Source organism: Xiphophorus couchianus, chromosome 5 (assembly GCF_001444195.1).
Source record: "Xiphophorus couchianus chromosome 5, X_couchianus-1.0, whole genome shotgun sequence".
Taxonomy (NCBI): Eukaryota; Metazoa; Chordata; class Actinopteri; order Cyprinodontiformes; family Poeciliidae; genus Xiphophorus; species Xiphophorus couchianus.
In genome coordinates this window covers 24,535,251-24,552,819 of record NC_040232.1, presented here as the reverse complement: position 1 = coordinate 24,552,819, position 17,569 = coordinate 24,535,251, and the positions used below count along the sequence as shown (strand labels likewise).

The following is a 17,569-nucleotide window of genomic DNA, read 5'->3' as shown; positions in this document are numbered from 1 at the left end:
AATTGTTTTGATCATTTTTTTGTAGCAGAATGCAAAGTTTTGCGCACATTATAAAGGAGAGCAAAACCTTGTCAGTATTCCGCTGATGTTAAAAAACACAATTTCGCAATTGTGGTGTTTCCATTAAATAAGAAGCGCAATTAAAATCACGTGAACAAATTAGTTCACGAGATAAGTAATCAAAAAAAACAAGCTGCACCATCATCCTCCAACTACTTCCTGTCATCTTCTTTGTGTTTGGCAACCATGGCAACATCCATTTGTTGATCATGTGACTCATGTGATGATAAAAAAGTGCTTCCATCACAGTTTTGCTATAAAAAAAAAAACTACCTCATCCTAGTGCCAAAACTCTTGATGAAAAATTTGTTTTGTTTCGCTCTTTTTTTAAAATGCACATGGTTTCCATTCAGAGAATTTATGTACGATATGTCAAGCTATATGGTTAATGGAAACGCAACTAAAGATTTACGCGCATTTTTAACGGAACAGCAGCCTAGAAGTGCCTCAAGCAAACAACGGGCAATGCATCCCACCTCATCGGATGACTTCAAAAATCTGCCCGCCGACTTTTTTTTCTTTCAAACGTCACATTACACCTACACAATCCCAGAGTCAATGCCCTGTCAGGTTGTTTGAGGGCCACCTCACAGCATTCAGTAGGTGGTTTTGATCCAGCTCAGTAGAAACATATATTCAAAGAATATAAATACATATATATATATATATAAGCATGTATATATATATATATATATATAAGGGATGGTGTATGCATCTTTAACTGCACATGGTTTCAAAGCGCCATAAGGAACCCAGGAAGTTCACGGACAAGTCACCCAGACCTCTTCACCTCAAACCACAAATCCACCTACACGGAAACACAGAGATAACCGCACATTACAGCAGAGAAACAACATCATGGTGGTGAGGCAAAATACCCATCACAGCAGCTCCCCAGAGCCTCACTATCCCCACAAACTACATACATTCACTTGATCACTTAATACAGCTTTAATGTTGCATCCCAACGCAAACATGTAGTGCGCTAACAGGCACACACAGACACACACAAAAAAACACCCAACACTTAAAGGCAGCGTGTAAAGGCCGCACATGCACACACACACACACACACACACACACACACACAAACGCAGACTAACTAGAAATGTCAACGGGTTCCCAAAACTCGCTCTCCCACACAGAAAAATAGCACACACAGACACACACGGCCAATTTGATATTCAAAGTGAGTCCTTTAACTGTTGCTATGATTAAGAGAGAACGAAAGGAAGAAAAGGCACAATGGGAAAAATGTCTCTGTTGGGGGATTGTGTGCGTTTGCGCGTGGGGGTGTGTGTGTTTGTGTGTTTGGCGGGTAGCATCTGGGGAGCTGCAATGCTTTGTAGTGTGAGCGAATAAGGCAGATGAATGGAGGCTGCTAGCAGACTAACGTCCACCGGAACACTGGGACTGGCTCGAGGGGAGGACACACTCGAATGCATACACACACGCACACGCACTTTAAGCACACATAAAAGGCACACACCTTTGTAAAATTACATATAGGCCTGTAGAGAGGCATCTTGAATGCTGATTCACTTCATACACATGCGGTTATATGAAGTGATGTTGTGATAGCAGCAAAAAGCTCCTCACACACAACACAAAGTCACAATAACACTTTAAAGTACAACAATTTGCCACTTCAGTGGCAAATCTTTAGCATCGATGCATTTATAGAGACACAGGTTTACCTATAGAAATAAATGGACTTCAATAATGACATCTGGTAGCTCACACCTTGCTCAGTTTTAGTGTTTTTATTGAATTTTTTGTCATCTTTTTTTTTTTTCCAAGTACACTGTACACTGCAAAAACAAAACCTTACCAAGTAATTTTGGTTTACTTTCTTGCGAATACATCTTAGTTCACTTGAAGGAAGACAAAATTAACTTACAAGTTAATTTTCAGAAAGAAATAGAAGATGGTTTAGTCAACAATTCCTTAATATTGATTTTTAAAAAGTATTTCTTCCACTGGCAGATTATTTCACTTATGAGACATTTTTCACATTTTACAAGTCAAATAATTTGCAGATGGCACTAAAATGTTTTCATCAATATTAAGGAATTAAACAAGCTCCAATTTCTTGCTGAAAAGTTACTTACAGTAGTTTTGTCTTATTTCAAGTTTACCAAGATACTTGCACTTCAAACTAGAAGTAGCTAGACCAAAAATACTTGATAAGATTTTGTGTTTTTGCAGGGTCATGTTGAACAACGTAACCTGGCTGATCTGCTCTGATTTGTGTGAAAGATGCTGCTGTGTCCTTATGGTTGATGTCCAGACAATCCAAAACTGTTCCCATATAGTTGGGAGCGTGCATTTGTCTTAAGTTGCTACGTTTCCATTCCAAGTGTCAGGTGAATTTTGAACAAACTTTTAACATTTCACAAAAAGCAAATTACAAAAGAACTAAAATATGTGTCAATAAACCAGTCTATGCAAAGCCCAATTTTGCAGATGGATGTAAAAAACGGATAAAGACTCGCTACGTCGGACGTTATTCTTCAAATGTCTTTTCATTTCCCTTTTAGCAGAGTAACTCTTTGTAGGAAAAGGCACAAAAAAAAACACCTCTAGTAAGCGTAATAACCTTTTTTCAAAAGTTAGGAAGTCATTTCAAACTTTCAAATTTATCGATTTGAAGTATTTGTATACTGCCGTTGACGCGGTGGATAATACAACATTGGAGATCAGGAATCACAAGAAAGTCCATGAAGTCTTGAGACTTCCTATGAACAACACTAAGGACTGCCTACTGTAATTGTTCAAACACCAAATAATTAATGAATTAATATTATTCATTATTACAAACAGTGGAAACAGTCTTGGCATTACAGCAGAAGCTAACATCTCCAGTCGCCCTTATCCCTGTCCTTACGGGGGAAATGAACGGCGCTCCTGAGCTGGCGGCTGTGCAAAGGCCAACACCAAGCTACCCAAGATGCTATTTCTATTAAATATTTTAGGTATACTCTATGAGCAAATCCACAAATAGGCAGATTTTTATTGTTCCTGGAATTACACTCCACAGAAAAATCAGCGAAAAGACGACTCCGCGAATTTTCGTGGAGGTCCACTGTACACAAGCAGTCACACAGCAGGAAAAAAGCAAACAGTTTCTCCTTCTTCATCTCGGCTGGACTTCAAGGAAAACATATGAACACGAACAGATTGTCAAACAACAACGCAATACCATCCACTGATTGATTTGCTGCAGTCAGCTCAGCAAGAACAGGAGCTGTACTTGTCATCAAGGTGTGTTAGGCCAAACTCGCCTAGAGTAGGTAATGAAAATATTACTCTATGGCCAGCACACACACACACACACACCCACACACACAAGTCTCGACCTGAGCAGATTACTGACCCTCAATCAATATCTCCATCCACAAGAGGCTGATTAAACACAACAGAGTGAAATCAAGAGAGGGAGGCGAGAAGCCGATAGAGAGAGAGCGAAAGGTCCCAAGTTTTAGAAAGGCTTTGCATTTTTCCTGATTTCTCTGTGATTGATAATTGTGCCCTATATTCTTGTTTATGTAATCAACCCATATAAGTTAAGAACCACATAGTCACTTATGTGTCATACTTCACGTAACACCGCATGCATCATGGTGGGCTTCGGGAAAAAAAAGAAAAGATTCTTGTCGATAAAATTTCTAAATTCAGAGCCGAGCGGCTGCAACAAATGGCGCTCATGTTGGAGCTCCGAGCTCTCCGCCTCACATTTCTCTTCATCATCTCGCCTCGATACCGTCTCCGCCACCCTCCGCCCCCATCCCTGACTCTCATCCCTCCAACTTGCCCCAAGAGCTGAGATGTCAGTCAATCTGCTGCCGGTTGCCTGGGTGAATCCGTGAGCCCGCCTCTCCTCCCCCTCGCTCTGCCAGATTACGCCCTCGCGCGTCACTCATGTCCGTCTGCGGGAGTCGATTGGCTGAGGGAACGCTTTGCCCAGGGTATTTATAGCAAGAACCTGCCAGGGATTTATTATTGATAGAGTAATCAGTGATATCATTTATCGCCAAATTCCATCGATGTGAGCAGAAACAGAGGCTGTCGTTGCACAACAGACCCAGCAGGAAGTATTTAGTGCACAAAAGTAATAGTTGTTTTTTTGTTTTTTTTAACGGGCTGTAAAACAATAAAAAAGTGTGTTTTTTTTATTGGGAATCATGTTTTAAGCCAAACATGGAGAAGCAGCGTTCAGCTTCCATGAACTACAAATCTCTGACAAACGTCCAGAAAACTGCAAAACAGCGGAAACACTGACTTCCTTAAATCAAAGCTGAAAGTCCACCAGCTTAGAGTTGCTTTTGATTTGGATTGATCATTTTCATGATGGCATTTGACAAAATGCAATGTTTATTGCTCGTTTTATAATTTATGTGCAGCCCTTTGAACTGCCTTACTGCTGAAATGTGACATACAAGAAAACTTGACCTATTCAGTTCTACTTTACCAAAACGTATCTTTTCTTTTTAAACAGAAATTAAGATTAAATTAAGAGAGGTTTCACTCAGTATGTCAACATCTACTTTGAAATATGTAGTTTGCCACAAATGAATACAGTTTATTGAGTGATAGCGTAGTTTAAAATAATGCAAAGTATATTACTGGTATACTCATAAAAAGTCCCTGCATATTTGACTATTTTGTCATTTTTGCAGTGTGATGTAAAAAACTGAACTGACATCTTCAGCCTCAGCCATTCAGATCTTTATGTTGTGTTTTAGAGTTTCAGATTGAAGTGACCATCTTATCAATCAACTCTAAAATGAATCAATTGATTATGGTTTAACAATGAAACTATGTAAGAAAATCTAAATGATATGTTTGTACAACTAAGGAACAAAAGAATTAAAATTAAATAGCTTTTTTAACTATTTATTTCTGGTGTTTTTATTTAATTGTCATTGTTTTTGTAGAAATGAGTTTTCAATTTGACATTTAAGTTGTTTTTTTCTTTATTTCTGCAGATCACGATTGATTTGTTAAAGCAATAAAAAGGGTAAAACATCTAAGGGGGTGAATACACACATGCATGAAAACAGCATTTCAAAAGCAATCGCTGTGGTTATTGCTTTAGCAGGAGAGGTACATCAAAATGATGTTTGTCAGATTCCAAAAAAGAACTGGTCAAGTTTAACCGACATCGGACATAATCTTATTCCAGGAACAAAAGCTCCCTCATGATGTAATTGATTTAAGACGCTTTTCAAACAGACTTCAAACATAATTCTCCATCCTGTTGCTGTATTCCTGCTGGGCCTCAGAAACACAGTTTGGTCCAAACAGTGTGAACTGGACAGCTGAAGGCATAAGCATGTCTTGTTGTTTCAGCCCAGTTGTGCGCCGGTGTTCCTCCAAGCCTCATCAATCCCAGACATCTGTCTCAGTTCAACATGGACAACCCACTCATCCCTTCTCCCGCCTTCCCCACCATCCCCTTATCTCTCTGTCTTCTGTCTCCTTCTCCAGTCACACGTGAAAGCCTGTCTGACTTATGCCTGTCAGAAGAACATCCTTCAACGCCAAGACGAGAAGAGAGGAGAGACGGGGGAGGAAGGGGGACTTCCAGATAAGGGAAATGACAACACACACAAACACACACCCCAGCAGATAATGACACCCACCAGCTCCCACTGCATGGGCCAGAGCGGGTCGTTGAAGGTGAGCGACTTGTCGTCCATCCTCTCCTCAGACGGGCTGTCAGCTGGAGGCCGTTTCCTCTGGGAACCTGCGAACACAAAGATCTATGTGATACCCATGTTGGCATGTGTGGGTGTGTGTGTGTGTGTGTGTGTGTGTGTGTGTGTGTGTGTGTGTGTGTGTGTGTGTGTGTGTGGAGTTTCCCCTTTTCCAATATCTTGAACTTTAACTTCCGGACATCCCTGGATTTCCAACCAATAGTGAAAAGCTACACAGATTCCCTTCTCACCACAGAGGTGGAATACTGTGGGGATATTTGCATATCATTAGCATCTAATTAGCATCTCATTACTGCAGCGCGGCTCACAGTCTGTGGAAGCGCCTTTGCTCACTAAGGCCTCCATATTATTCACTGCAAAAACATAAAATCTTACCAAGTATTTCTGCTTAGTTTCTAGTGCACATAACTTACTACACCTTACATAAGTCAAAACTAACTTGCAAGTCATTTTTAGGTAAAATATAGGAGCTTGGTTTAAGTAAATAATTCCTTAATGTTGACAACAAAAATAATAGTTCCAATGGCAATTTATTTTACTTATAACATAAGAAGTTGTCTTGTCAAAAGTGAAATAATCTGCCAGTGGAACTAGTACTTTTTTTTTATATCAATATTAATGAATTTGATTTACTCAAAATAAGATCTTGTGTCTTTGTGCTGAAAAGTTACTTGTAAGTAACTTTTTGTCTTATTTCGAGTGTACAAAGTTATTTTAGCTTGAAACAAAACATCACCGTAATAATTAATACAATAAAGTTCTGCCAGATCGACATTCTGTATCCCCATTCCAGTCGATACAACTGGAAGGTCGTATCTGGTTCTGGTTCTGGTTCTGTTCTGCATCCCCAGAAACCAGAACCAAACATGGAGAAGCAGCACTCAGCTTCTACGATCCACAAGTGGAACAAACTTGTGGCTGTTTTGCAAGAAACTGCAAAACAGCCAAAACACAGAGATGCTTTACATGGAGGCTAAAAACCCGCCTGGTTAGAGTTGCCTTTGTTCCATAGCAACTGGAACATCGATCAACATTTGATGTACAGTATATCTGCTTGATTATGGCATTTGACTAAATGTAATGTTTATTGCTTGTTTCACAATTGCTTACTGCATGATGTTTTTATTGTGTAAAGCACTTTGAACTGCCTTACACACATAAACTTCACTGAACAACAAACCACTGTTACATTTGTATTTCATGAATGTAATTGTTAGCGAAAATTGTACAGCACAGTTAAGAAAAACAACACAGAAACAGGGTTGGTCTATTTTGGCTTTATGGAATAATTCAGTTCAGTTTGGGTGTGGCTTCCTTAGCAGGCCTCATTTTGATAGTTCTGATTATTAACTTTTCAGTATTTATTTAAGTGATTGATTAAACTACCATGTAAAAAAATCTGAATATTTTAAGGAAGTAAAGTTCAGTTTTTTGTGAATATTGCCTCTGTCATTTCTCTCTCCTTGTAGGCGTGCTCAGGTAAAACATTCCTCAGGGAAACGAGCACATTTTATTAGTTCTGGGACTGGACCAAAGCAACAAATAGATAAATGGGGACATTTTTACATTATGCTGTTAAAGTTTGAGCACTTTTTGCAATTCAATTAAAATATGTTCCCTGTGTCTTGGTTGAAGATAATGTTTTGTTATCTCTTCATTTAATGGAGATATTCTTGTGTTGCTTCTACCATTATGTGGTAGTGATTCATTGTTAATGTCGCTCTTGTGGTTTGATGTACACCGCTTCACTGAAGTTAAAGAAGCTGCAGCTGATGTCAGTCTGGGCTTGTTTAAGGAAGCTCGTTTAGGAACCGGTTCGTTTTCTCTTCCAAAAGCAAACAGGAAGGTGGGTTTGGCAGAAACGTCCTCTGATGTTTTTTTTATTTGGCTTGTTAAGGCAATACAGGATACAAAGTCACTTAAAGATATTTTTTGGTTTGAAAACCTAACCTAGTGTGCTGGGTCAAACCTACAACACAGGAGTCTGCAACCTAAAGAGCCATTTTGCTCTCAGCACAGCCCCCCAAAAAAACTTGTTTAGAGCTGCAAATGTCACACAACCTTTTGAAAATAGACAACTTTTCAGACTTTACAATATTTATTGTCATTTGGGGGTTTTTTTGAGAGCCAGAATTTTATTTCCATTTTTAGGATTTAAAATAAAAATAAGCATAAAAGAGATAAAAGAGATATTTTATATAAAAAAATCCAACCTAATGACAAAGGACAAAAAATCCAAACACATATTACTGGCAATTTTAGTGTTATTTTTGTGGAAATTCAATGCAAATAATGTAGAAAAAATGTAAAAACAGCATATTTTGTTATATCTGTATTTACAAAATATGAACTGGTTTCTTTTAATTGTTAGCTAAAGTTATTAAGAGCCACTGTGGACTGTCCAAAGCGCCACTGCCATAACCCAACTTCAGTCTTATTTTAATGTCATTATGTAAAGAAATATATAATTTTTCATCAACATTAATATCTGCTATTAGACCCAATGTATTTCCAAAAGTTGTGAACCATTACAGAGCAGCTGAAGTTAACTAATCAGATCATTTTAAATGCAAAAGTAAAAACAATGAAAAGAGCTTGATAATACAGATAAGCATCATTAAGAGTTCCATTTCTAGAAAAATGGAAATTCCTAAATTATTTAATCATGTCTAGAAAATATGCTGTTGTTTCATACAGTTTGGGACTCAACAATTATGTCTGAAAAGCCCGCTGGTGCTGAAAATGCCCATTCAATGCGACGCGCTCGCTTTCACAACGGCAGTTTAAATCCTAAAATACTTGCGCGAAACCTCAGCGGTGAAAAGTTCAATCTGGTCAAAGCGTAGAAGTGCATTTCTTATTTTCCCTCCTTCCTTCATGAGAGTCAGCACACAGCTGCAGCCTTCATCCGTGATCTCCTGGCTGTTTCATCTTTCTGCCTCCCTCTGGTGCTTTCCTATCATCTGTCGGAGCGGAGGCTGCGCGACACGATGAGGAAAGTTTTACGCAAAGAGGCAGACAGAGAGAAGTGCTGCAGAAGGACACGAGTCGGTTTATTCTTCCGCACGAACAGCTCCCATTTACAGCCACACATGATCCATCCGACTCCCTATGTAGACGTACAGTAGAGTGATTTAAGAACTGCAACTCAGTTCTACTCAGCTGTGTCAACTTAAATTTAATTATGTACAGTCTAGTTCAATTCACTCATATCCTCTACGTTTTAGGGGAGCGCCCAGAAATCTGTCCTGCTTTGCTTTGTCTCACTTCAAGTGTACTAAAATATTTGCACTAGAAACTACTGTAGACCAAAACTACTAGGTAAGATTTTGTCTTTTTGCAGTGCGTGTACACTGCACTTTCCATTATCTGAGTGAAATGGGTGATGTTGGCTTTACTACAGGCATTTACAGTATGGATATTTGCCCAATGTCATTGCCTATAGCCTCACTGTGAGGCTAGGCACACACAGGAACTTTAAGGAATTGAAGTATCATTTAATCCAAATTAGTCTGCTGCTGTATGACTTTTCATTAGTGGGTCTTAAAACGAATAAAAATATATAAACTTATGGAAATCAGAGCAAATAGCTTATGTCCTTCAGAGTGAATCTGCAATAATTTTTTTTAGAAGTCAAGCGCTAACTAAAGTGTGGCCATCAGTACGGCAATGTAAAACTATTGTTAGCATGAGGGCTAACACTAGCATAGCATATTGAGTGACTATCAGGCTGACTCTACCAGTATGATGAGGGTTATAGCTGTTGTGTTGACTAACTTTAAATTACTCCATTCAGTGTTCAAACATTAGCGTATAAGCTAAGGTTAGCTAAAATGAAAGGAAGTCTTCTGCAGAGACTTGACTTCAAGGGAAGAAACAACACAAGCATCAGTAGCCAGACTATCAAACCAAACCAACTGCGGAGAAGTAAAGTGTTTCTTTTTGCAGCGGGTTTCATTGTTATTCAGAACTATGACACTTCATTTTGTCCACATGCTCATTACATCAAGAGACAACTGTTGGTGCAATTGTTAGAAAATGGGAGAAACTTTCAGTTTCCCTCAAACTGGAGATCCATACAAGATCTCTCCTCTTGGAGTATCAGTGATCATGAAGGATAAGAAACCACTTTTAAATTGGAAAATCTTAAAAGATTTGCGGCGTAGCAAATATTTATTTTCCCCACTGTATGTCTGTAGCAGTGCATTGGAAGTGATAGATCTTTGTTCGTGTCGCTGTGAGTACTTTGATTTCTTTTTCATGGACATCTATATTTTTTGTGCACCTTGCATGTGATTGGAGCACTTCCTGTTCAAAAGCGCATTCAGTAGTTACAGTATTGTTGCATGTGAAACTTTCGGAAGTTGTGCAGGAGTTTGCCTTTATTGTTTGTCATTTTCAATCGTGACGGAACGATTTGGATTTTAAAGCGGGAGCCGTGTGAAATGAACCATCCATCTGCTCTATTAGGATCATTATTTGATTATCTGTCTTTTTTTTCCCCTTGCATCAATCTCAGTGCTTCAGCTTATGAAGTGTATTGAGTGTTGTGTCTCAGCTTACTTTATCTTGGTCACATGCCTGAGATCAACACACTGTGCTCTTTTGAACACACATTGAATTATAGAAAGCTATAATAACTCCTATGTCGTTTTTTTTCCCTCTGACTTTTGCAGTTCATTTGCACCTTTTCCTCTTTGCACACTTTATGCAAACTGGGGTGACTTTTGATTGTTAGATTTAATCTTTGCTTGGCTGAGTGTGTATTCTAATTCTCCACGCTGTACTGTAAGTTATTAATTATTCTTGTGCACACTCTCCATCATCATAACACCAAGACAGCAGAAAATGATCAACTTCACACACCCTGTCAGTTGACGATCCGCGCAGATTTAATGATGAAGCTAAACATTATCAGCAGATCGGTACTATACATAAAAACTTGACGAAAACGGCTTGCTCCTTTATTTGTGCTTGATAAAAGCTGAACAACAGTGTTAATTAAATTTGTTTGGGTGCTTTCTGCACAATTAAAATAAAATATGTAAGAATTACTCAGAATCAAATGCATCTGAACTAAATGCAAATCAAGAATATTGGAATACTGTAAACAAAAAGAAAAAGAAAAGGTTTGATATTTTTGGTCACTCGTTTCACAAAGTGAAACTCTTTCAACTATATGGATTCCTCACACATACATTAGAGCATTTCATGCTTTTATTTCTACTAAGTTTGATGATTATGGCTTAGATATAATAAAAAAAAAACAAAAGTCAGTGTCTTATAATTTTTTATATTACATAAAATCAATAAAAACAGATATGTTAAGCAGAAATGTTAAGACTTCTGAAAAATATGTTCATCTCTATACACTCAGAACTTTGTTGGACCTCGTTTTGCATGAATTAACGTGTCAATCAATCAACTTTATTTGAATGGCACATTTCAGCAACAAGGCAGTTCATAGTGCTTTACATCGTAAAAATAAAAAGCTATATACAAAAAAAATTGAGAAAACCAGTAACAATTTTGATGAATGTCATCCTCAAAATGATCAACACACATCAAATAAAACATCATAAAAAGGCGCCCAGGTGTCTTCAGAGCATCTACATTGTTGGTTCTGATGTCTCTCATCTTCCTCTTTACGATTCTCCATCATTTACAAACTTACCTGAACAGGCCAGGTAAGTTTGCTGACCAATCAAACACAGGATGAAACACCACGGTCACTGAACCGGCTGTAGGTACCTTTGGCAGTGTGTGCCAGTACAAAGTCCTACTGGAAATTGAAATCAGCGTCTCCATCCAGCAGTGTGTCAGTGGAAGGAAGCATGAAGTGCTCTAAAATCTCCTGGTAGACTGCTGCGTTGACTGTGAACCCCAGAAAACCTAGTGGATCAAGGACATGACGCCTAAAATTCCCACTGACTGTAAAAACTTCACACTGGACTTAAGTCAGCATGGATTTTGTCTCTCTCCACTCTTCCTCCAGATTCTGGGACCTTGATTTCCAAATGAGATGCAAACTTTACTTTCATCAAAAAAGGACACTGAACCACTGAGCAGCAGTCCAGATGTTTGTCTCTATAGTCCAGTTAAGATGCTTGTGACCTTGCCTCTGGTTCAGAAGTACCTTGATACAAGAAATGTCACATTGGTCGACAGATTCATCTGTACATAGTGGCTCTTGATATGTAGACTCCAGCCTCAGTTCACTAACTGTAAAGCTCCAAAAACGTATTTACTGGATTTTGCTTGACAATCCTCTGAAGGCTGCGTTTATCCCTGTTGCCGGTGCACATTTTCTGTTTCCGCTCAACATCCTCTGTCTTGCTAATTTTTTCAGACATTGACTTTTGGGTTCTGATTAGCTGTTAGCATAATCATTAGAGCTACAAGAAATAAAGGCTTGAAATGTTTCTAAAAAATTTTTAAAAACTAGTCCAAACTTACCTTTCGTCCGACCGTAGTCTCGTCCCGTCAGGGGAACCCGCTTGTCTCTGTAATGACATTGCTGCCTCTCTACCCAGAGGACCTAAAAATCACAGAAACAAATGATTTCATTTCTTTTAAATTTTTCTGTTTTTTATCATGACAAAAAAAATTACGACATCCTTCCCTGCCCCACCAAGCAAACTACACTCTGATCATTCTGATCTTTTTTTTTTTTTGTAAATAATCCAAATTTAATACAGAAAACTACAAATGGTCCTGTTTTATTTTATTTCACTTGGACAAGAAAGGAGAGGGGGGAAAAATCCATAGTGCATGGAGAGTTGGGAAACTTTGTGAAGAAGTGTAAAAGGTTCTCTTCATTAGTTCAAAGAGTGCCCACTTGCTCTCTCCTTTTTGCAGTGCCATTGTCCAGGGTTAAAAGCAACAAAAACACTCCCCATCTCCTGCACACCTCTGTCCTCTGCAGGGCACGCGCATGCACACATGCACGCCGCTCTTTCATAGTCCGCCTGCCTGTGGCTTTGATGTGATAAGAGGCTGGTCCTTGTGAAGGTGGGCGCAGTAAATCAAACGGCAGATCACACACAAACCTGCGCGCACGGGCACACGCGTGCATATGTATCACTGTCAGGCCGCCATTGTCCGCTCACACTTAAATCAGAGTGGAAGAGGTTGAAAATAAATACTACTGAGAGGCGGCTGCAGTCTTTTATGTCCTAAAAGCCTTCTGCCTTTATTCTCCCTTCATGTTCTTCAATTAGACTCAATTAACAAAAGCTAGGAGCTGGTCTTAACTACCCACGAAGGACAGCTGTTATAAGGACGCTTCATACGTGACATTAAACACGCAGGACAGAGGGAGAATGTGCCATGCATACAGATCGGCAGAGGGTCTGAAACCACTTCTTTTTCTTTCTTTTTTTTTTTTACGTTAGCATATAATGAGCTTTGTTCATTTAGGCTCTAAAATCAGTAGCATACATAGGTAAATCCTACAAGCAGCAAAACAGGAACACATTTTTTCATACGTTTTTAAAACACAAGGCTCACATTTCATATCCCATACAATAAGAAATGGAATGTAAACAAATACCTTTGCACCATAATACACAGAAACATTGTGATATTTAATCTTTAGGCTGTTGATGCTTGCAGTTTACCTAAGTGGTCACATTTTACACATTGTTGTACCTTCACAAAACATAAGGCAAGTTTTAATTTATTTTTTTTCGCAATATATATCTTTGGCCTTAAAGACGCAGTATGCAACTTTTATAAAAACTATATATTTTTTACATATTTGTTGAAATTGTCACTGTCGTGACAGTACGGTGTTACTCAGATAATCTGCCAGTGCTAGAAACAACCAATCGGAGCCAGGAGGCGGGTCTTTACGCCGTCAATCACAATCTTGTCTGGCGCCGCTAATCCCCATCCCTCTTGCCCCCATTCTGCTCTCTGCTACAGATCATGTTGTGAATGCTAAGGCTAGTTAGCATAGCCACCAATGACAGTGAATAAACAGTTTTCCTATAACAGTAAGTTGTTTCTCCACCATTAGCACATTTTCCAGCAAGTGTATGAGGTTGATTGACAGCACTAAGACCCTCCTCCTGGCTCTGATTGGTTGTTTTTGGTTGGGAGCGATGCATTTCTTCAGATGGCAGTAGTAGCTCGAGGAAGAGGAGTTAGATGTTTTCACAGATTATCTGTCTCATAACGTACTGTCACGACATGGTGAACGTCTAAAAAAATATATATCTAAACACATATTCTGTATAAAAGTTATATACTGCAGCTTCAATGTCACTTTTTAAAGTAAAAATGCAAAGCTTGTTGGCTTAAGGTCACCATCTGGACTGTGAATTACGAGGGGGTTTTGGGTGTGGTCTGATGCAAGAGAGAATGGTGGACTTCACAAAATAGATAACATCATGTGAAAAGAAGATCTTCCAAACAAATCCGATCAGGTGCCTTGTGCCTTCTGTGATGTCACCAGAGGAATAGAAGCTCCCCATCTTACATATTGATTCAATAATTCACCACAAAATACCAAAACAAATATTGTTTGTTCTACGGCAGAGAAAGAATATCTAAAATAAAGTTCGTTTATTTGACCGAAAATTCTGGCAGGTAGCTTTGGACATAAAAAAAAATACATTAAACCTCCACACAGATTTACATATTGATACATAAACAATAATGTCGGAGGGTGTGTTTGTGTGTTTGGATGCATCAGTGTCTGTCCCAAATGCCTTGTTAAAGCCCTCCAGCCCCTTCTCTTGAGAACCAGCCAGGACAAGCTGATCAATACACATGATAGGAGGCTAATCGCTCTCTGTCAAACCAGGCCCTACCAGCTACTAATGGCACATGCTCAGCAAGGAATGGATGCGTGATTGTGTTGGGGTGGGCGTGCGCGTGTGTGTGTGTGTGTGTGTGTGTGTGTGTGTGTGTGCATGAATTGACCTTAACAGCACATTGAGCTCTCTTCGGGGACTTTTGCTCAAGGTTGCACTCGGGGAGAAGGTGCAATTGACAACACTGTCTGTGACACTGACCTCAGTGCCATCAGGACATTCATCATCCAACTGTCACACACGCACGCACCACGCACACACCCCGTGCTGACATACAAATACACACCGAATAAATCCAGCACAGGGTTTACATGATGCAATGGGGAAAACTAAACAAAAGGCGCATCGATGAAAAGAGCAAAAATGGCCTTTTTTATTTATTTATGCTGTTAAATAAACTGATTGCAACTTGAAGGTGCAGTTTGGTGTAAAGCCATGTTTTACATGGGTCTGAACGTCGAGCGACACGTGCAGCAATTTCTATTCCACCAGTAAGAAAGTGAAATTCACTGAGACAGTTTGCTTCTAATGGCTGCAGCAAGAAGTCTTTTTTTTAAGCAATTGGTTTGTTCCTTTTGGTCTGTTTTCATAGCTACACGCTTACAGACATGTCACGATGTTAAGAGAAAAAGGGCAGCTATGATTGTCCCATTTAAAGTCAAAAGCTGATGTTCCCACATGTTCTATGTTTGCTCTACAAAAGGCTGTTTGTTCACTTTTAAACCTGCTAGCCTGGAAGCCCCACGGGTTATTCTCTAGGAGTTCAACTGCGTCAGTACATTTTCCCTGATGTTATGCTTTCTTATTCTTTTTTCAAAATCATTGATCAGCTGGTTATCTGGAACATAATGCTGTCAAATATAGAGTTCTTTCAATAAAGGTGAGATTTTACTGTAAACAATGTCTGCATAGCATAGCATAGCATAGCATAGTGCTGTATTAAGCAATGGTACAACTTACTGTCATAAATTCTTTTAAACACTCATCAATCCAGCAGCAGTACAAAACTGTAAGGTTTCAGAGTTGTGACTCTCAATCAGTGGAAGTTTTGTAAAAAAAATAAATAAAAAAATGAAATCTGTGACACTTTGGTTTAGCAGGAAATCTAATTGCGTACGCTACAGAATTGGATACCTAGGAAGGTGTATCTGAAGCACTTTATAAAGGGAAATCCAACTAATCAAACACAAATGAATTTACGATTCATGCAAATTTTACAGTACAGGTTTTGCTAAGTTGAATCTGGGAACATGCAAAGAGGAAAAAACAGCGACTCGTTCCCAATTGTTTATAAAATATCAGTTTCTGACAGCAGCAAAGATTTAGGAAGAGGAAGAAACAAGACCATATTATTGAGCATGAGCTCAAATATATCTGTATAGCTGACGTCATATTCTGTGCTACCAGAGAAAGAAAAGTGTGACAGTGTGTGTGTGTGTGTGTGTGTGTATTTTTCTGTTGTCTCGCTATGAATGAATGTAAGTGGTGCATGGCAGCCAGCTGCAGCAGCCTGATAGCCGAGCCGAGCAGCCCGGACATCAGCGCTGACATTTTGGGCTCCGCCACCCGCTTCACGGCCCCATGGGAACGCCGTGGCAATTGCATCTGTGGCGGTGGTGGACGCGACTCCCACCCTCGCTCGCCGAGCCCCACCCGGCCCCTGAGCCCGTCAATCTCCGCGCCACGCTTCCCGCGAGACCCGACCTGAACTCAAGAGCCGACCGGCCGACGTGGGCAGCGGCGAATGCTGCAAATGACCCACCGTTGCCGGTGCAACGATTGTTATCCGCCTCTCCCACCAGCCTCTTTATTTAATCTCTCGTCTCTCCCGTCAAGACCGAAAACCTCGACCGCAGAGAGGAAGAAACTACAGAGGACAGAGTTTGTGTGTGTTACTGACAGTAAAAAAATAAAAGAGTGTGAGCTCTACAGAGGGAAGGGAGGAGGATGTGGAGCTGAAAAGAGTGAAAGAGAGGGAACAGATAACAGACAGATACACTCTGGCCCCTCCTTGAGCCTTCTTTCAGGGCACCCCTTACCCCTCTCTCCCTCCTTCCCCTTCCTCTCTCTCCTCACGCCCCTCTTGGGCCCTCTGGTGTTGTTGCTCACTCCATTGTGTCAGCCTTCAGAAGTGCTCAGTTTGAGTGGCAGGCCGTCACAGATCAGTTCCCAGCTAAAGCGGCCCGGCAGGCCAGGGTGACGGGCCAGGAAGGGATCTAAGTGGGGTTTATCAGCGCTTCTTAACGCCTCTCCAGCTCCCTGACACAAAAGAGAGGGGGTATTAAACATCTAAAGCAAACCAAAAGGCATGAAAGCTCCTTATAGGGCCGCGGGATTGAGGATGTGACTGGAGTCTAAAAATAAAAAATGTAAAAAAAAAAAAGTAAGCGAGGGAAACACACGCACACACTCACGCACGTACAGAGACACACGACTGAGTAGCGAGGAGGCACTGAGGGAAAACTCAAATGTTTTTATTCTGTGTAAATGGATAAGTAGGTGGAGGGGAGAAAGAAAACCAAGCAAAAGAAAACCAGCTGAACAATGTTTTCTACCTCGCTGCCTGCAAGAAGCGAATCCCATCCACAAAGCCGAGGCGTTAAGCAACGATAAATTATTGAAATTATTTCGAAAGGTTAGGAAAAATAACATTGTTCTGACTTTAAGAAGACATGTGACAGAAGAAATCAGAAAATGAAGATAATCAGAAAATCGCCAATGTTAGATTTCAACTCTCCTTTTGAAATAATTAAGAATCCTTTAAAGCAGACTGTTTACATTTCTACATGCAAGTTGTGATTTTTCAATTTCCTTTTTAACCAATCTGTTCACATTTGTTTCTAAAAGATGAAATAAAAGCCCTTATTTAATACAGAACGATGAAAAAAGACCAGCCAAATGTAACACGTCTTCGTCTGATAATTAAATCCTCACACTTTGGATCAATAGTGCGGCTCGCATGATTTCACC

At 39.7% G+C, this 17,569-nt stretch overlaps 1 protein-coding gene across 2 annotated transcripts in view; it reads right to left on the bottom strand.

The window, feature by feature from the left end:
• The window catches only part of LOC114144237 (furin-like protease kpc-1), a 230,091-nt gene that overhangs the window by 194,666 nt on the left and 17,856 nt on the right, over positions 1 to 17,569 (bottom strand). For both annotated transcript variants that reach the window (XR_003595448.1, XM_028016836.1), the window contains exons 4-5: positions 12,237 to 12,318; positions 5,706 to 5,809 (exon numbers count right to left, since the gene is read on the bottom strand). Coding sequence is in view for 1 of the 2 variants with exons in the window: in XM_028016836.1 (XP_027872637.1) it covers positions 5,706 to 5,809; positions 12,237 to 12,318 (186 nt within the window). In the remaining variant the exon portion in view is untranslated. The remainder of the gene's footprint in view (positions 1 to 5,705; positions 5,810 to 12,236; positions 12,319 to 17,569) is intronic.